The sequence below is a fragment of the Microtus oregoni genome, unplaced genomic scaffold (genome assembly GCF_018167655.1).
Source record: "Microtus oregoni isolate MIOR12 unplaced genomic scaffold, Mior012 000027F_ref0000203, whole genome shotgun sequence".
Lineage (NCBI taxonomy): Eukaryota > Metazoa > Chordata > Mammalia > Rodentia > Cricetidae > Microtus > Microtus oregoni.
In genome coordinates, this window is record NW_024543086.1 from 32,469,028 (window position 1) to 32,489,937 (window position 20,910).

General features: G+C 40.5%; 1 protein-coding gene across 1 annotated transcript in view; it reads right to left on the minus strand.

The window, feature by feature from the left end:
- Positions 1-1,442: 1,442 nt before the first annotated feature.
- Positions 1,443-20,910, minus strand: part of LOC121463651 (phosphatidylinositol 3,4,5-trisphosphate 3-phosphatase TPTE2-like) — a 79,480-nt gene continuing 60,012 nt past the window's right edge. The window contains exons 13-19 of the mRNA XM_041675964.1: positions 18,942-19,003; positions 17,360-17,440; positions 13,294-13,399; positions 9,893-9,984; positions 6,232-6,324; positions 3,081-3,151; positions 1,443-1,545 (exon numbers count right to left, since the gene is read on the minus strand). Coding sequence (XP_041531898.1) covers positions 1,443-1,545; positions 3,081-3,151; positions 6,232-6,324; positions 9,893-9,984; positions 13,294-13,399; positions 17,360-17,440; positions 18,942-19,003 — 608 coding nt within the window. The remainder of the gene's footprint in view (positions 1,546-3,080; positions 3,152-6,231; positions 6,325-9,892; positions 9,985-13,293; positions 13,400-17,359; positions 17,441-18,941; positions 19,004-20,910) is intronic.

The window sequence follows — 20,910 nt, forward strand, 5'->3', positions numbered from 1 at the left end:
AAACTGCAATCTTCTAGGACAGAACTTCTGCAGAGGTCAGAGGTACACATGTAGTCTAGATGGTCCTAAGTTGAGCAAAACACAATTTTGTTCCTTGTCTGTAGGGATAAGTCCTACCCCTTAGGGGGCATGTTCACCTCGGGCTAATGTTGGCCTGGAAATTTGGCAAGCATACTCCCAGCCGTCCCTTTCTGCTTTCCTGGTCTCCGCAGGAACGGTGGTTCTGTAAGTCTATTTTGCCATTAAAGCTATATATATTTTTACAATCTGTCTGCATTCGTTTACGCCGTTACATTTTGGCGTCCAACGTGGGCTATTTTGCCCCCAACTCAAGTGGGTACCCCGCTAGCTAACACAGCACCCTCCCGGGTGCTGTTTTTTAGTTCGTGACTCCGGCCCCAGTGCCAAGTCCGAGACATACTAGGCCACACAGGCCCATTCTGCCTGCCTTGGCTAAATTTGCAGCGGAACCCCACTGCCTGAATTAGCAGAAGCTCAAGTACCTGCGGTTTTGCAACAAAAGCTGCCACAGCGGCAGATTTGGTCTGATACAAAGTGACTTGGCCGGGCAGTGGTGGCCCACGCCTTTGATACCAGCACTTGGGAGGCAGAGACAGGTGAATCTCTGTGAGTTCGAGGCCAGACTGGTCTACAAGAGCTAGTTCCAGGACAGGCTCCAAAAACACAGAGACCGTCACTGGCAGGAACCGATCATTGCAGGTAAGAAATTTTTTCTTCTATAAATAAAATGTCTGAACACATTAGTATTCAAGAATTTAACAGTTTTTTTAATTGTACCATGTGGGAGATTTTACAAGAGGTGTCTAACACCCCACATCTATGGATCCTTCTGAGATTCGTAGTTTTCATTGCCACTAAATGGTTTGATAATAGAAATATGATAAAGTCTTTACGAGACGAATCCAGGATTTTTTTTTTTTTTTTTTTGGTTTTTCGAGACAGGGTTTCTCTAATGTCCCTAATATTGACATGAAAGATTGAATGCTTCAAAGTTCTTTAAAATAATACCTAATACTTCTATGTATAGAATGTTCCAAACAGTACGTACAAAGAGATCCAGGCGTGGTGCTATCCACCTTTAATCCCTGAACTCACGTGGTACAGCCAGGTAGATTTCGATGAGTTCACATCTAGCTGACAGTGAATTACAGGCTAGGAAGGGCTTTAGAGTGGGACCCTCTCTCAAAAATAAAAAGAGAAAGACCATATTGTATATGCCTTCAAAAGAAAAAAAAGGCCGTTGACATAATTTTTCCTGTATACATTTAATATATTTCCCAGGAATATGTGCACACATACACTACAGACACACCGTCAGTGGCATAGGTTAGAAGACAAATACGCAGCACAGAGTGGAAAGAACATGTTTCTCTCCAAGAAGGGGAACAGCACTTAGTCAACAGCTACTACACAACTTTGGGCTATACCTCATCAAAATACACTTCTACCGCAAACTTTGGACTGTAAATATTCCACGTTTTTGGTTTGTGGGTATTATCCAATTCATTTCTTGGTAGATAAAGCCTAAGAATAAGAAAAGAATCATTACATTTTCTATCAGGGCTAATGGGAAGCCATGATTAATTTGTTGGTGCTTTATAAAAAAGGACCCCACTAGCTGTCTCAGACCCTCTCTGTGTGTTGGCTGACCCCTCCCATCTCTCCAAGATCAAAAGTACCTTAGTAAGAGCAGTTTCTGACTCTTCCAACACTGGTTCATAGGATATCATTCATGATATTTCTATAAGAGGTGTGGAATAAAACCCAGCAATAAAACATTGCTTTTCCTTTAAGTGAAGAATTTTGTGTTTTGGCTTAACATCTGTCTCCTGCCTATAAACAGTTTATCTTATCCATCTGCAAATTAAATGTTACAAACATCTTTAGCATCTTACATAAAAGTGAGAATTAAAATGATCCAACTTTGCTTTTCCTATTGTGCATATCCAGAAATAAATGGTCAAAATCTCCACCAAATACAAATTTACTACAAATCTAAATCATGTGCTTTTCCCTTCTAGTGTCTTACAAGGCTTGAATTATCATCAGGTCTTAGTCAGTTTGTCAGTTTGCAGTGATTAAGACAATATTAGCTCCTGGCCTGTTCAGTGACAACCATTTCAACACCATCTACCAACTGACCATTTTTTTGCCTGTAGTAGATTCTCATTCCCTCTGTCTATCTGCCTGTCTCCCCTTGTTCTCATGACCATAAAATTATTTGGACTAATTAAATCCAAGTAATTTTTTTATTTTTTTGAGATAGGGTTTCTCTGTGTAACAGTTCTGCCCATCCTGGAATTCACTTTGTAGACAAGGCTGACCTAGAACTCACTGAGATCTGCCTGCCTCTGCCTCCTGAGTGCTGGTATTAAAGGCATGCACTACCACTGCCTGGCTCCAATTAATTTTTTAAAAAAGGATTTTCAGCTTAATTCCTAATAAATGATTTTCTAATAAATCATATTTAAGTGGGAAATTATCACATGAATGATTTTAGGTGACTTCACTAATCCCCATGCTTTCTAACTTCTGTCCTAGATGTTAGGTGCACCTGGATCACACTTGGAATTTGGTGGTTGGGTGCCAGTTAGCCAACACTCCTCAAGGCCTTACCAAAGTCAAGGCATTAAGGGATACATGTTAAACTTCCATGAAAGGAGTTTACGGTCACACTCAAGACCTGAGTATAATAGATTTTAACTTATAGTCCAAGGGCACTTTGCTCGTTAGTAATGAAGCATCTCTATTTTGAAAATAACCTTCACCAAGGCACATAATGTCCCAAGTGAGAGGAACAGAGTGGAGGTAAGAGTAGCTAATGGGACTGAGTTCCATAAAAAGTAAACACAAATTATAAATGTATATTGTATGTGTATTTCATGGTAATAATAAATGCAAACAAACCCTAAAAGATTTTCAGACCACATTAAGATAACCGATGCACTGAAATAACTCAAGGATTTATTTTGTTTCTATAACAGGACAGCTGGCATAAACCTTGTCATAATATACATGGAACATTAGGCTGTTTCTGTTGGATTACGATGTATCCCTACCTGTTTTTTTGTATAAAAGATGTATGAAACCAAAAGAAAAAAGGGCAGTCATCATAGTATTTAGGAAGATTCTAAAAAAGACATGGTTAAAGAAAAAAGATTAATTTCCTAATAAAACTGGAACAAAGAACTAATAATCCAGTGAATTTAAAATTTCTTCCCTTAATCCTGTAAAACCATATTAGCAATAATATCAATTAAATTTGCAGCACTTTACAGTTTATAATGATATAGTCAAGACACAAGAAGGCTTCAAGAGAATGTTGAAGGATAATCAATACATACATTTGTTTATGTATTATATACTATATATAATTTATATATAGAAAGAATATAATATACAGTATATATTCTCACATATATTCCCATCTTTATTCTCATATATTCATATATATATATACATACATACATATTCAAACACACACATATATAGTGACTTATGTGCATTATAGGAAATTTCCAGGTAGTTGTACTGTTACAAACTGAAAAAAAAAATTAAAAGCATGCCATATAACAATACACAGAATCAATGAATCTAAGATCTGGTTATTTGAGAAGAGTAACAAGATTGGCAGATCTTTGTTCCAATTAATCAAAAGAAAGATAGACTCAGAATGAGAAAATGATATTCACTACCCTTACTCCCTTTCCATATTGTGGTAGAAATATTAGCTGGAGCAATTACGCAAGAGAAGGTGGTGTGGGAGGTCCTTCTGCCTATGTGTTGCTTTTATTGCTTAATGAATAAAGAATTGCTTTGAGCCCATGGCAAGGGCTAGGTGGGAAAAGCTAGGCTCTATGCTGGGAGAAAGAGGGCACAGTCAGAGAGAAGCCATGCAGCCACAACTGGAGATAGATGCTGGGAATTTTACCTCGTAAGCCACAGCCATATGGCAATATACAGATTGACAGAAATGGATTAAATTAATATGTAAGAGATAGCCAATAAGTAGCTACAGCTAATGGGCCAAGGAGCAATTTAATTAATATAGTTTCTGTGTGGTTATTTTGGTTCTGGGCGACAGGGACAAACAAGCAGCCTCTGCCTACAAGAAGGAAATTAAAGTGATACAAATAAGGAAAGAAGAAGACAAACGTAGCAATGTGGTGGCTCGAACTCACAGAGATCTGCCTGCCTCTGCCTCCTGAGTGTTAGGATTAAAGCTGTGCACCACCAACGCCTGGCTAAGAAATTATGCTTAAAATATGTTTTAATATAGTGGCAACAATAAGTTTGGTTTGTCATTTTGGGTTTTGGGGAGACAGAATTTCACTATTGTGGCCCAGTTGGTTTGCAACTCACAATGTATATCAGACTGTCCTCAGACCATCGAGATTCACCTCCCTCTGTCTCCTAAGTGATGGGATTAAAGACATATGGCAGAACTCCCAGTGGCCACAATGTATTTTAAATATACAAAACAAAAACATAATCACTGCTTTGTAGTATTTTGTTTATTTGTTTTTGTTTTTTTGTTTTTCCGAGACAGGGTTTCTCTGTAGCTTTGGAGCCTGTCCTGGCACTAGCTCTTGTAGACCAGGCTGGTCTCGAACTCACAGAGATCCACCTGCCTCTGCCTCCCAAGTGCTGGGATTAAAGGCGTGCGCCACCACCGCCCGGCCTATTTTGTTTATTTTTAAATCAAGATGTTTTCATATTTATTTAAAAATTAATATACACTTATTTATAGAATTCATGAAAAATAAAAATATTATATATGTTCTTTAGGAAAATGTGTTTCATTTTTATTTGTTACTTTCCTCTAATTTCTTTGCTATAGCGGTTTATTATTTGTGGGTTGTTTTGACTTTTCAAGCAGGATTTCCCAGTGTAGCCTTGGCTCATGGAACTCACTCTGTAGACCAGGCTGACCTTGAACTCACAGAAATTCACCTGCCTCTGCTTCCCAAGTGCTGGGATTAAAGGCGTGTGCCACCATGGCCCAGCTATTATTTGTGTTTTAATAAATAAAACTTAACAGAATATTAGAGGGCTAAGCAGCCATACTAGTCAGCCATACAGGCCAGAGAGTGGCACACATCTTTAATCCCAGGACAGACCTCTGTGAGTTCAAGGCCACTCTGTGCTAAACAAGATTGAATCTGTCTAAGAGAGAAATAGAGCTCACACAAAGGTGATCCCAGCACTGGGGAGGTGGAGACAGGAGCGATATGCCTGGGTGGAGAGAACTATAAAGGGAAAGAGGCAGGAACTCAGTGGAATGTGGAGTCTGAGGATGGAAAGGTGCATTATAGGGTGGAGGCAAGATCTCTCTAGCGGCTTTGCTGCTTTGCTTTTCTGATCTTCAAGTTGAACCCTAATATCTGTCTCTGGCTTTTTATTATTTGTGCTTCAACAGACATGTCTGTCATTTTCTTTATTGGGCACTGTAGCAAAGGAAATTCCAAACCAAAACCATTCAAAAGACTAGACCAGAAAGTCATGCTTGGTGACACAAACCTGTAATTTCAGCACTTGGGAGGCTGAGGCAGGAGGACCACATCTTCAAGGCCAACTTGGGTTGTATGGTAAGCTTACAGTCAATCTGTGCTATGCAATTCTGTCTCAAAAAACCAAAACAAGGAAAAAAAAACAAGAAAAGAAAAAGGTGTATCTTTCATAGAACCTTCATCTGGCGATGGATGGAGATAGAGACAGAGACTCACATTGGAGCACTGGACTGAGCTCCCAAGGCCCAGATGAAGAGCAGAAGGAGGGAGAACATGAGCAAGGAAGTCAGGACCGTGAGGGGTGTGCCCACCCACTGAGACGGTGGGGCTGATCTATTGGGAGATCACCAAGGCCAGCTGGACTGGGACTGATGGAGCATGTGATCAAACCGGACTCTCTGAACGTGGCTGAAAATGAAGGCTTACTGAGAAGCCAAGGACAATGGTACTGGGTTTTGATCCTACTGCATGGACGGGCTCTGTGGGAGCCTAGTCTGTTTGGATGCTCACCTTCCTGGACCTGGGAGGAGCAGGGAGGACCTTGGACTTTCCATAGGGTAGAATCCTGACTGCTCCTTGGACTGGAGAGGGAGGGGGAGGGGAAGTGGGGAGAGGGGAGGAGGTGGAAATTTTCAATAAAAAATAAATAATTTTTTTTTAAAAAAGAAAGAAAAGAAAAAGGTGTGTCTTGATTACTCACCGGAGAGAGAAATTTCACTTTCACATCATCATATAGAGCTGGACAGTTCAATACATTAATTATTACTCTGTCTGTTTCAACATCATGAAACATCTGTAATACACATGAAATACAGAATTATATCTTGGTTAAAAAGTGCAAGCATAAAGTTCACCTTTACTCTGTCAAACATCATCCTAAAGTTATAAAATATTCTTGGTGCCATAGCCCAATGAGTCCATTTTTAAGTAGATATTAGTCTTTCTATGAAATTGTAACTCAGTTATTTAAATTAAGCTTACATCTGTTGCAGGCTATGATGGCACACTGTTGAAAATACAGCAGTAAATATAGTAGATCTCAACCAAGGAAGCATTGCTGTTGGATATACATCGTCTGATTTTCCTATGTGAAAGCCTTTTTTAAAAAAATGTGCTATGCATGCCACCCCGAAACCCCACGTCTTGTGCTGATTGTGCAGTCATTGTACCCATTCTGGTGAGTTCCTGGCAACCTGAACCACTTACAACACCCTCAATACTCAGGCCTAACTGTTAGCTCAGCTTCTGTGCTGACCTAGCCTGGTCAGTGCTTACAGAACATCACCAAACCCAAGGCCATGCCAGATACTGGAAATCTAGCTAAGGACTCAGTGCTAGTAAACTCATGGAACGCTGTGAGAAAATGGGCAGAAAGACTGTAAGAGTCAAAAGGGCAGGCAGTTTGCTGTGACGTAATGTGAAAAGCTAGACTCATAAAATCTCATTGGTACGACCGAGCAAACATGAGCTGAACAAAGATGACACTAATAGACCAGCCAACGTGGACAGAGAGATGCTGTGATGCTCAAGACCGCACCAAAGACTCTAAGTAACCGAGGGGTGCCAGGGGTGGGAGAGGGGTCTGCTCCAGAAGAGAGAACACATACTAGTTATTCAATACCAAGTGGTTAACTCATAAAACAAGCATACAAGTAACATTATTTAGATGGAGCAGGTTATAGTCATGAAAAATATGTACATACATATATACACATAAATATATGTATGTGCATGCAATAGCAATGAATGAAACGAGTCGTATTTGGATGAGAACAAGGAGAAGCATATGAGAGGGTAATTATAGTCTAAAAATATTTTAAAATGTAAAAAATGAAAACACAGGTGACAACTGAGATTACTATGCCCAGCAAAATTATCAGCCATAATTGGAGGAGAAAAAACTTTCCATGATATAAGGGGGCTAAAAAAAATCATGCCTAGAGCTAGAGAGATGGCTCAGAGGTTAAGAGCATTGCCTGTTCTACCTAAGGTCCTGAGTTCAATTCCCAGCAACCACATGGTGGCTCACAACCATCTGTAATGGGGTCTGGTGCCCTCTTCTGGCCTGCAGGCATAGAGACAGAATATTGTATACATAATAAATAAACAAATAAATAAATATTTTTTAAAAAATCATGCCTAAAAAACTAGCCCCACAGAGAATACTGAAAGCAATACTTCAAACTGAAGAAATGACTATGCATTTAAAAGGGTAAAGAAAATGCCTGCCAAGGAATTGAATGGAAACACATACAAAGACCCTCGACAGTCAGTCCTAAATGGGATATCCTCATCACATCCTTCTTGTCAGGAGTCAGTGAACCATGCAGTAGAGGAGGAACGAAGGCACAAAGGAACCAAGGCCCTCCAAACACAGCAGGGCTGGCATACATGTGAACTCGGAGACTGTGCTAGCAAGCACAGGGCCTGCATGGTTCTGCACCAGATGAGGTTCTAGCTGAGAGGAAACATGCACACAAGCCCACATCCCTAAACCAGAAGCTATCTTCAGTTGATCATCACTCACAATGGAGACTCGCTGGGGATATAAATCATTCTTAAGGCTAGACCCATGCCCAGCAGTAGATTGCCAACATGAAATAAACTAAATGTCTCATAATGCTGTCTCAGGGAATTTATTTATTTTATTTATATTTTTAACCACACACATATAAAAAATGTCTTCTAATTTTGTGTTTAGGGTATATAAACATGTGTGTCTACTTATAGGTATTTCTCATGTTTTCTTTTGGCTAATTTTCTTCTGTTTGTTTGCTTTGTTTTATTATGGCTTCCCCTTTTTCAGTTTTTGAGACAGGATTTCTCTGTAGCTTTGGTGCCTGTCCTAGAACTAGCTCTTGTAGACCAGGCTGGCCTCGAACTGATGGAGATCTGCCTATCTCTGCCTTCCATGTACTGGATTAAAGGCATGCACCACCACCACCTAGCATATTCATATTTGAAATTCAGTAGTACTTTCAAATTCAGTACTGGCATATTCTGGTTTCTTTTATCTTAGTTTATTAATTATTCTTTAGATTCTTGTTTTCAAAACAGAGATAGAAAGGGATTGGATCTGAGAGAGGAAGTAGGGAGTAGTAGTTGGGGAGGGAAATGGTAATCTGAATATAGTCAATAAAAATTTTCATTTTCAATAAAAGTGTTTAAATTAAATTTAAAACTTTAATTTAAAAAGGGAATACACCTAGTAACTGAGGATATACCTCAATAACAGGGGAGTATAGAAGGAAAATAAATGATGCTAAATCCAATGGAACACAAAATTGAAAAAAAAATAATACAAAGTACAAAAAAAGACAGTAATGAACACACTTTAATAAATGTCCTTGACTCCCGAATCAAAAGACACAGGCTATTTGAATAAGAAAGAAAATCCATCTTTGAGTTGTTTACAGGAAACTCCATTCATCTTCACAAATGGGCACCAGCTTAGAGGGAAAGGAGAGAAAAAGTATCACAAGAAAATAGGAACAGGGATTAAGCAAGTGTTGCTGTCCTAACATTTAACAAAACAGATTTCAAACTAATATTCAGAAGATAAAAAAGAAGGTGACACCATTCTGATCAAGAGAACAATTAACCAAGAAGACTTTACAGTCCTACACATATACGCACCAAATTCCTAGGCACTCAATTGTATTGAAAACAAAACAAACAAAAATGAAAGTACTACTGAATTTCAAAACACAGTAATAATAACACGTGACTGATTTCAGTAGCTCACCTCCAATAGAAAGGTAATTTGGACAAAAATCACAGAGAAACATTTGAATTATATGACATCAGACATCAAATGGACCTAGCAGGCATCTATCAATTATCCTACCCAAACACTGAAGAGTATATATTCTACTCAGTAGACAAAGTTTCTCTGTAGCTTTGGAGCTTGTCCTGGAACTCCCTTAGCAGACCAGGCTGGCCTCAAACTCAGAGGTTAAAGGTGCACCACTGCCTGACTTGATGCTATGTTTTCAATGAAATGCCAGGGCTAGGGAAAGCGCTTGGTTGGTGAAGAGACTGTTGTGCAAGCCTGAGGACCTAGGCTGGGATACTCAGCACATACACAAGAAGATAGTTCTGTAATCCTAACGCTGGGAGTGTGCAGACACAAGGAGCCCTGGTCTTGCTGAATTAGCAAGCACCAGGATTAATGAGATACTCAGCTTCAAAAAACAAGGTGAGTAGCCATAAAGGCAAGCACCAAATGTTGACCTCTCAATTCTGCATGCACGCACACATACCTGCACCTGCACCAGTCAATGTCCCTATACTCCTCCACATACACACGCCAACAAATGACAAATAAAACCAGAAATTTCAGTTAATGTGTTTTCTCTTACCATACAATTTTTAGAAGAAAAACAGGAAAATATAGTCTCCTGCCACATCACTATCTGTACTTCCAGGTCACTTCCGTCACCTTTTCCAACACCTGAGCGAAAGTGGAAAATATAGACTTGTTAACTCAAATCAGCTCTCCTATTGACACAGAACTCGAGAAGGGAACAATGTGGTCATATTTAATCATTTTATATTGTAAAGATTTTGATTTTGAAAGCCAAGACTTTAAAGACCTAATTTTGTCTCCTAAAGTAGAATTTGCATGGCTGGAGAGAGAGAGGGAGAAAAAACTCATTTCTTTAGAAGTTAGTTTAGAGTTAGAATTCCATTCTTTCATCTTTCTAGAAAAAAAAACAGTGAAGGTGGTTTGCAAATTTTCTTAAACTTTCAATCATGACATTTAAAAATATTCATCTAAATATCAAAGGGGGAGAGGGAGAGAGAAGAGGGAAGGAGAGGATTGGGGAGAGTTTGGGGGAGTGGGATGGTTGAGATGGAGGAAGGACGGATATGGGAGCAGGGAAGAAAATATCTACATTAAGAGAGCCATTTTAGGGTTGGCAAGAGACTTGACTCTAGAGGGGATCCCAGATGTCCAGGGAGATGTCCCCAGCTAGGTCCTTGGGCAGCTGAGGAGAGGGAACCTGAAATGGTCCTATCCTATAGCCATACTGATGAATATATTGCATATCACCATAGAACCTTCATCTGGCAATGGATGGAGATAGGGACAAAGACCCACATTGGAGCACTGGACTGTGCTCCCAGGGTCCAAATGAGGAGCAGAAGGAGGTAGAACATGAGCAAGGAAGTCAAGACCGCTAGGGGTGAGCCCACCCACTAAGACGGTGGGGCTGATCTATTGGGAGATCACCAAGGCCAGCTGGACTGGGACTGATGAAGCATGTGATCAAACCGGACTCTCTGAACGTGGCTGAAAATGAGGGCTTACTGAGAAGCCAAGGAATATGGCACTGGGTTTTGATCCTCCTGCATGAACTGGCTTTGTGGGAGCCTAGTCTGTTTGGATGCTCACCTTCCTAGACCTGGATGGAGTGGGGAGGACCTTGGACTTCCCACAGGGCAGGGAATCCTGACTGCTCTTAGGACTGAAGAGGGAGGGGAAGTGGGGGAATGGGAGGAGGAGAGGAGGTGGAAATTTTGAATGACATTATTTATAAAACAAAAAATAAAATAAAATGTTTGAATTTTTAACAACAACAACAACAAAACCCAAAAATACAGGGTGGCCATATTCAGTCTTTCTTTAGTACTCAGTGTAAACGTCTCATGAATGTTCTTGTGCCCCTCTTTTTACTTCTAATGGTCCGCACTTCCTTTGTCATTTCCTCAGAACCTTGTTTTGGAAATCTCCACTTAACTTTCCCCCATATTGTACTCTAATAAGACACACTCATTTTTGATGGTCCATCTAACCTTGTTTTCTTTATATTTAAGGTTTCATTAACACCATCTTACTAAATTATCATTATGAATTGTGGTTTCTTGCCTCAGTTCCCTATGCTCCATTCCAGTTACTGAACTTCTGCTGATGTCTACCAGAAATCAATAAAATGTAAAAATTGTTACTGCTCATATGAAATGTTTTATGTAACACCGTATTATGTACAATGACTATAGATGATAAAATTAAAAATTATAGAACTACATGAAGACAAATATATGAAGCCACATGACAAGAAAAATTAATATCTATATACCTAAGTTCTCACACACTTAGACATTTCAAACTGTATGAACAGACTTTAATGATTTAAAAACACAAATAAAACAAAAAAAATCCTATGAGGCGAAGCATCTGTCTTGCCCATCCTTCACCTGTTTTATTCCTTAGCCCCAAGTCTGTAACTAATACTACCTGTTTACTTTTTTAGTTGACGGGAATTTTTGTTCTTTTTAATTAATTTATTTTTATTTTTTTGTGCACGGTGTTTTACCATGGGTATTACAGACAGTTGTGGTCTGCCATGTGGTTTCTGGGAGGTGAACGTGGGTCCTCTGGACGAACAGTCAGTGTGCTTATCCCATAAACCATTTCTCCATCCCGTGGGATGTGTGTATATATATTCCACATGCATGCACACATACTTGAACCATTTATCCATCCCATGGGATGTGTGTATATATTCCACATGCATGTACACATACTTGCACACACACACACATTTCCCCTCTCTTGTCTCCTCCCAGTCTCTCATCCCACACCTCCCCTCCCCACCCCATCCACTCCTCCTCTGTTTCTATTCAGAAAGGGTACGCCTTCCAAGGATATCAACAAAACATGACATATCAAATTGTAAGACTAAGCACCTTGCCTTGTAATAAAACTAGGCAAATCAAGTTGATTTGCTTTTTGTTTTTTTGTTTTTAACATAATCAATTGTGAATATTTGTTTCCCAGGTAAAGATGAACCCTTTTAACCCTTTCTGTTTTACAGAAAAAGTTTCATATAATATCATTGCGTTGGATTCTGCCAAAATTTGGGTTTAACTTATAAGAGAAGGAGAAGTACAATGTTATAGGTTTTGCAAAGTATCACACATGAACAGGCAGACAGGAAATGACTGAACTTACAGGTAAGTGCAAGCTACTGGACACAGCTAACTTACATTTCTTTGGAAAGATTATTTGTAATTATCAATTTTCTACAAAGTAAATATTTACTTCTGCTGGGATTTGATCTGACTTGGGCTTGCACTAATCTTGTGCATTCTGCCACAACACTGGAAGGTCATGTGTGCAGTTTCCTCATTGTGCATGGAATGCACTGTTTCCTTGCGGTCGTCCACTCTCAACTCTTTCCACACCGTATTTCCAATGATCTCAGCCATGGCACCATATATATGTTTCACTTTATGTAGATGGTAATTAACACTAAGTCTTAGAACTGCAGAGTATAAAAGACTGCAGAATATATTCAAGAACTTTTAAAGGGAAGGGGACAGTGGAATAAGCCTTATCAGTTATACGAGAACAAATAAAACATTTTCTGCCCGGGTATTTATGGCATCACAGCAGAGATGCCAGTGAAGGCTGTAGTAGGAGGGGATGGGGTAAATGAAGCAGAAGGATCCTGAACTAAAGATGAGTATGGGTCTTATTTCCCTGCCCCTCCACTAAAGCATGGGCCCCAAATCTACTCTGGGCTAAGAAGCAATGAGAGGGGACAAGGAATGACTTCTCCAACCACCACACCAACTGGTGAAGAAAAGGGAATGAGCAGGACACTTAGGAGCTGTCAACAGGCTGTCACATGGCCAATGGACAATTATAGAAGTAGGAGTTCATGTTTGAGACATTGTCAATAGGCAGCTACTCTCTGAACATGAAAAAACTGGTCCTTCTATCCAACCCTTCAGTTCCAAATAAAGTACTTACCATGAATAGAATAAACAATAAATCTTTTTATCACAAGTATTTTTCTTGGAGGGAGAGTCCATTGGTAGCTAATTTTCAGTTTTTCAAAATAGTCAACATATCTATTCTGCAAAGCAACAGAAGGCTCAATTTAGATGAAAATAAAAAGCCAAAAGTCAGTGTGATTAATCCTGCCTCCTTTTGTCTTCCTCCCCATCTCCCTTTTTTTACAAAGAATTTGTCAGGTACAGTTTAGGGGAGGAAACAATTGCAGGAGGGTATTACGTACTTGTGTGTATTTCATGTGTTATCTCATGATTGAATATCTATCAAGAAAAAGTTCTAAGTTTGATGATGTGGTGAGTGGACATGACAGGAGTCAGTCCTTGCAAGGGATCTGCCATGTTGTTATTTTTGCGTGTGTGTGTGTGTGTGTGTGTGTGTGTGTGTGTGTGTGTGTATGTTTTGTGCAGAGGCCAGAGGTTGGTGCTAGTTTTTCCTTGGATCATCATCATATGTCATCATTTTCATCATCTTTGAGATAAGACCTCAGTACCTCAGTGTGTAGACCTGGTTGGCCTTGACTTTGCTATGTAGGCCAAGATGGTTTAGAATTCCCATAAATTTATCTTATTTTTCTGACACAAGCTGTCTCAGTAAACTTGAAAGTTTATCCATTTAGGTAGACTGACTAGGCAGTGAGCTCTGTAGAGTGACCAGGCTCTACCTTTCTTTCTTGCCAAGTGCAGAGATTTCAGACTTGTAGCACCTCACATGAGTGCCAGATATCTGAATTTAGGTCCATATGCTTGAGTGACAGGCACTTTACTGAATGAACCACCTCCCAAGTCCAAGCTCATGCTTAAGAAGGTGGCTGCTCAGGAAAAAAAAAAAAAAAAAAAAACTCAAAACAGCCCCAACATTTCAATATGGTAGTTGAAAATTAGTTATAATGACTACATTGAAAAAAAACGTGATTTGGTGGAGAGTGGTCCTTATTCATAGCAGAACAGCATAAGAGGGGACTCCAGAAGCCATTTATATGTCAGTAGATCACATGCCATCCTTCTTCGTCTCTCCACTCTACAGCTGAACAGCATCTTCACCGTTCCTTTCCTTATCATCCTTGGGAGAATTCCTTGTGAATTGCTAGCCCTCTACTTTCCTTATGGAATGTTCCTCACAGGATTTTCTTCAAGAAGCTTAAACACTCTGGTGTTGAGCCAACTGGAAAGTGCTAACAAAATTAAAATCCATGCTTCCTACTAGAAATGGAAGTCTGGGATCATTAAGATGTCTTAGTAGGTAAAGGCACTTGCTATGCATGCAGAACTGATCTTAAATCTCAAAAAAATCATGGAAAAGAAATCCAGGCATGGCTGTGCATTCCTGTAACCCCGGCATTGTTTTGTGGACGATGAATCCCTGGTGCTCACTTGCTAGCCATCCTAGTCTAAACATCAGTGAGACTGATTGAGGTTTAGTGAGAGGCCCATCTCAAGACACTAGGGTGCAGAACAATAGAGGAAGATGACCAATGCTTTTCTCTGGCCTTACATGGGCACACACAGCATCTGAACCTACATACTCACATGCATACACCACACACACACACACACACACACACACAAAGAAATGGAAGCCATGTGTCTTTCTGAGTCTGTCATGTTTTCTCTTTATACAGAACCTAAAAATATATTAATGTGTATGTGCATGTGTGTATTTATAAGTTTGTATATGCTTGTGATACTAGAAAGGGCATCATGGGAGTGAAGGAAGAGATTGTAAAGAAATGGGCACACAGAGAGAATAATAAAATACATATAATAAGAACTATTATATGTATCAATAATTAATAAGAATTATTATATATATTACATATAATAATGAGGAGGAGAAGGGGTCACTAACTCAGGGGATGACAGAAAAGAGCCAGAGGGTGGACAGTGGGTATAAGGGCAGTAAGTGAATGGGAACAAAACATGACACGTGTACAAAGACATAATGATGAAATCAGTTACTTTGTGTGCTAACCTAAACTATTAAGTATTAAAAAAGAAATGATAGTTACAAGAAAGATTTCTACAAGTCCTTAACTCTTTCTAAGTGTTGCTTATAGTGGTTAAAGAATAAAGAAACTGCCTTGGCCTGATAGGGGCAGAACTTAGGTAGGCGGGGAAGACGGAACTGAATTCTGGGAGGAAGAAGGCAGAGTCCAAGGAACGCCGTCGAGCCGCCAGAGACAGACATGCTGAAACTTTCCTGGTAAGCCACCGCCACATGGTGATATATAGATTAATAGAAATGGGTTAAATCAAGATATGAGAGTTAGCCAATAAGAGGATGGAACTAATGGGCCAAGCAGTAATTTAATTAATACAATTTCTGTGTAGTTATTTTGGGGCTAAGCTAGCCTGGTGGCCAGGATAAACAAGCAGGCCCTCTCTCCTTGCAACAGTCATGTAGCCAGTAGAGTGGTCCACAAGTCATAGAACGTGATGGTGTATAAGTACCACCACCCAACTACTGAGGTCACCAGAACTCAACAAAGGACACTCTATTCCATGGCCTTGCCAATACCTCTCAAACCCATAGTTGAGTCCTTGCACTGGTAACCTTGATAAATGATATTGTGGAGGGTTTTGTTTTGCTTTAAGGCAGGGTCTCTCTGTGTGGCCCTGGCTATCCTGGAATTCTCTATGTAGCCTGGGCTAGCCTGCTTGGGTGCATAGAGATCTACCCATCTTTGCCTTCTGAGTACTGGCATGTGCTGCCATGTTTCATGGATATTAAGGGATTTTAAAGAGAGTCTTTATATCAGATGTCATGCTGAAATAATTGTGGGGTAAAACAATCTGTCAGGCGGAATTTGGTTCAAAATAATTCAGGTTTAGGGAAAGAAGGTGTGAAGAGTGGCACTTGGTTTAGGAGCACGGGTAGAGGCTGAATGCTGGTGGGCTGAAGTGGTGTGATGACTATGAAGTGGTCAATTCCATTTCTGTGTATGTATTATAGTTTGGAAACTGAGTTTTATGGTTTGGCTTCCTCATCTACTGCCTCCCTCAGGGACAAAGAAAAGGGACCAGTTGACCGTGAACCTAAACTGAACCAGACAAACCTCCCCATCTTTAAACTGCCTGATCACATACACTGCACTATCAATTCTCACTAGTTCCCTATATTTGGAAAATTCCATAATAAACTGTTTCTTAAAGAATAAAAAAAAATAGCATATACTTTACAATGGTTAGTTTATAGAATTAAGTGTGACATTTAGATACACAAACACATATATATGATATACAATCTTATCTGATATGTAATAAATATATTCTGAGATAAGGTTTTATGTAAGCTCACTTCAAAAGGGCAATCTTCCTACCTCACTCTAAGATTATAGGCATGAGCCACCATGGCGGACTCAGAGTAATGTTTTCTAAAGTACTTATTTCTTCTTTTCATTCTGTTTGCTGTATTGTTTTTTTGAGATGGGGATTTTCTGTGTAGCCATGACTATCCTGGAACTCACTACGTAGACCAGGAAGACCTCAAAGTCAAAGATCTGCATGCTTTTTCCTCCCAAGTGTTAGGATTAAACACATGCACCACCACTGCCTCGCTCTATCTTTGTTAAAATATATTTTTTCCTCTCTCTCTGCATCCTACCCCCTTACAATACATATTCACAGACACACACACAGACACAGAGACACAGGCACACACAGACACATACAGACACTCACACAAATCATACAGAAACAGTTCCTGTGATGGTTTATTCATGTGTCTGAATATGTGTCAGGAAATTGAGTGGTAGGAGATTTTATATGATGGTTATAGGTCAGAACCCTCCTACTCTGGAAGGGCAAATCAATTCCTTAACTCTGAGAAATCAAGAAACAAAATGTGAAGTAGAACGTTCTGGGTAGACCACAGATCTGGCATCTGAGGTGGGGCTCTCAGCCTGGCCCAGGGCACCTGAGCACTGTCAACAACTGCTCATCAGACTTGGAGGGTGGGACATGAAGCTAATGACAATGTTGAGGCCTCTTGCCCTCCCGTAGAACTCCCAAAACAGAGATTTTACCTGAGAAGGGGTCTCTATTCCTTGAAACTTAGAGCTGGTGGTTTTATCTGTTCGCCGCTCCCCGAAAAAGTAAAGACTTTCCTACAGGAAAGAGGACGACACAGTGATGGTTCAGCTGCACTCTATGTTTCCTAATCCAGGGATTCCTGGAGTCTGACTTCCTTAAGCTGGCAGTCTCTGGGTAGAGGCTGTGCCAAACAGCCCAGATAGCAAGCCGCATTAGGGACGTCTTTTGACTGAAGACTCATAAACACATGGAAAGGCTAGAGCATCTGGTCCAACCCTTCTACCTTCCATTTTAGAAACAAGGAAATTGAGCCACACACCAGTCAGGGAAGCAGGTAGGTTAATTCAGGGTTCCACTAAACCTGGAGCTCACTCATTCAACTAGATTGGCAAGCCAGCAAGCACTTCTGCAGACCCTCCTGTGTTGAAGTTACAGGAGCACACATACTCAGTGTGTGCATGGCTTTTCACATAGGTGCTAGGAATCTCAGCTCTGGTCTTCACCCACAGGTCCATCTCCCCACTCTCTCCAGTGGAGATGTCCAGTGAGCTCCAGTGACCACCTCTCTCTAGTTCCCTCCCCATCCATCATGGACTTACGGACAGGCACATGCTACCACGTTTTTATGTGGGTGCTAGGGTTCTGAACTCAGGTCCTTATGCTTGTACAACAGGCCCTTTACCAACTGAACCATCTCCCTAGCCCTCCATTAAGTTGATTTTATCATTCATTAATTATTGATTTGTAATTTAAAACACAGTGTCTCCGGACAACTTTGTTTTTCCTTTCACCTATTCCCTTGGCCCCCAGGCACTAAACCAACTGATATAGTCCTAGGGCAGGCATGACATCACCCACAGACTCCAGGGACTACAGAAAATCAGGATAAAACACTCATTTTCAAAACCTGTGTGTCGATTATAAAAACAGAAAGGGTGGTGGGATTCTGAAAGTTGCTATGTTTATAAGTCAAAGATCCTCCTCTACAGACTACAGGAGAGATAAACAGAGCTTGTATGTGCTAAACTCCCAGCAAGCCCCTGAAGGCAAATGACAGACTTCTGTTTCAAAATGTGAAAACAGGACAAGCAAGATGGTTCAGCAGGTAAAGCAGCTTGCTGCCAAAACTGATGACTTGAGTTTGAAGTTCAGAACCCACACAGTGGAAAAAGAGAACCAACACGCACACACACACACACACACACACACACACACAGATAAATGTAAAAAGAAAAAAATGTCTTTTTAAGTATCTGGAAAGAGCACAGCTTGTCTCCTCAGACATTGCTAGTGAGGTCAGATATCTCCAACACACGGACTTTGCCTAAGGAGAGATGTTTACTGAAATGTTGTGCTTTCCCAAAATTGTCTCTTTGACCTCAGCCTACTCCTGGCCCAGTGCAAGAGACAGGTCAATTACCAGTTAATAAACAAGGGAGCACCAAAGCCACATGTTTCTGAAAAACATCTCTCCAGTTTAACTTCTATGAGCCATGGCTCAACGAATCATCAGAACACAGTGATGCTCCAGAGTAAGTACATTCAGTCCACAGCACAGCAGATGCCTCTTCATACCTTTGCCTTTAAAACGACTTCACTGGCAATGAGGCAGGCACACACCATGGTTCCTGTTCTTCCTAGAAAGAAAAGAAGGCTATTTAAAGAATCATTGTTCACAGTAGTGCTCAACTTAAGAACGCATTCCATAGACCTGGGAAGATGGCTTAATTCTTGATAAGAAAAGACTCAGGGTTGGAATGCAGATCGCAGAAGCCATGTAAAAAGCTGTCTGTCATGTTAGCATCAACCTTGACGCCAGCACTGGGTGGAGTCAGCATCCAGAGGTCTGTTGGCCAGTGCCAGAGTAACCAAAACAGTTAGCTAGTGAGAGACCCTGTCTCAAAAATAAGGTTGAGGGCCAGCAAAATGGTTCAGTGGATAAAGGTGAAGAAGGACACTTAAAAGAAATCCCACACTAGCTCAGAATTGAGAATAATAGAGGATTATTTATTTTGGGGTATATTCACAGGTCACAATCCTGCAGCCAGAAAAGAGGCCTGACACACTCTTTACATTGGCATAAATAGTTTAAGAGTCCACACCCAAGTGGGCAGTGACTTAAAGGCTACTGATGGTAGCATAAAGGTTGCACAAGCTGACAACCTAAGTTCAATTCCCAGAACCACAGGGGAGAATCAAGGCCCCCAAATCATCCTCTGACTTCCACATGCACCATACATGTACACACACACACACACACACACACACACACGTACACACATGTACACACACATACACTTACACACACATGTACACACACATACACACACATGTACACACATACACTTACACACACACACATGTACACACACACACAGAGAAAGAGAGAGAGAGCATATATTTAATACAGAATACATTTTAAGAAGAAAGACAATTGAGGAAGAAACCGCAAGGTCAATTTCTGACACTAAAGCAGAAATACCAAAAATGCATTTTGCATAAGTAAATGTGCTTGTCCCAAATATTTTAGTTTAGCCCAAATCACTGCTCTGGAAGCACTCGGAATTCAGTGTTTTACTGTGGACATGCTACATGGTTGCTGTGGACTTTTCTTCAGTCTCAATGCTGGCATTGCTGTATGGCAAAGACAATCAACTCTGCTGGAAACCCAAGACTAAAGCACTGCTTACAGACTGGCTTTTGTAATCGATAGAAACAAAACACCCACAATACCATCTAGCATTTGCAATGCCCATTATTCTTTCCATTTAAAAGTTCTTAATTAATTAAAATTACCCGCAGACTCATGCAGTCCAGACTGCTCTCAAAGTCATTCCAGCTCTGATGCTAATGGCCCAGAATTTACACACACACACACACACACACACACACACACACACACGCGTGCGCGCACACACACGCACATATACACACACACTATTTTCTTGCACAAATGTCTCATTTGTCTTGGAAGTTGAGATAAAGATTTGAGTCAGATATTCAATTTTGCCCTCTTCAAGGAAGACTTTGCACAAACCTGCTTCCTTGTGCCAATTTCTGTACCTTGGGTCTTCAGTGGAATGGTAAATGGCAGGATCCTCAAAAACAGTAGCAGTATGGCAGAGTCATCAAAGAGAAAGACCCTGACCCCAAGAGTCACTGCCGTCTACTTCAGGGATGGAGAGTATCTCGTTAAATATCTCATTGTAATGCACCATTTGAAGTGTGTCAGCTCGACTACTGCTAGGGGCTAGCTGAGTTAATGGCTAGCACTCCAGGGACATCCGAGCAGTGGCTAGGTAGTGCTTTCGTATACAGCAATGGTAGCGTTGATTGATTGCTTTGTCGTGTGAATAAAAAGGGATTTGAGTTTGGGTTTTGGTGAAGATGAATAGGCTCCATGCTGGGCCCAGTTATCTGGAAAAGTACTTTGGCTGGAGGTTATTAATTTGCTAAATGTTTTAGTTTTGGAGGAGCCTACAGGGTTCAGCTCACTGATAGCCACCAATATTCACTGTCTCCACTGTTTAGGGTTAAGTGACTG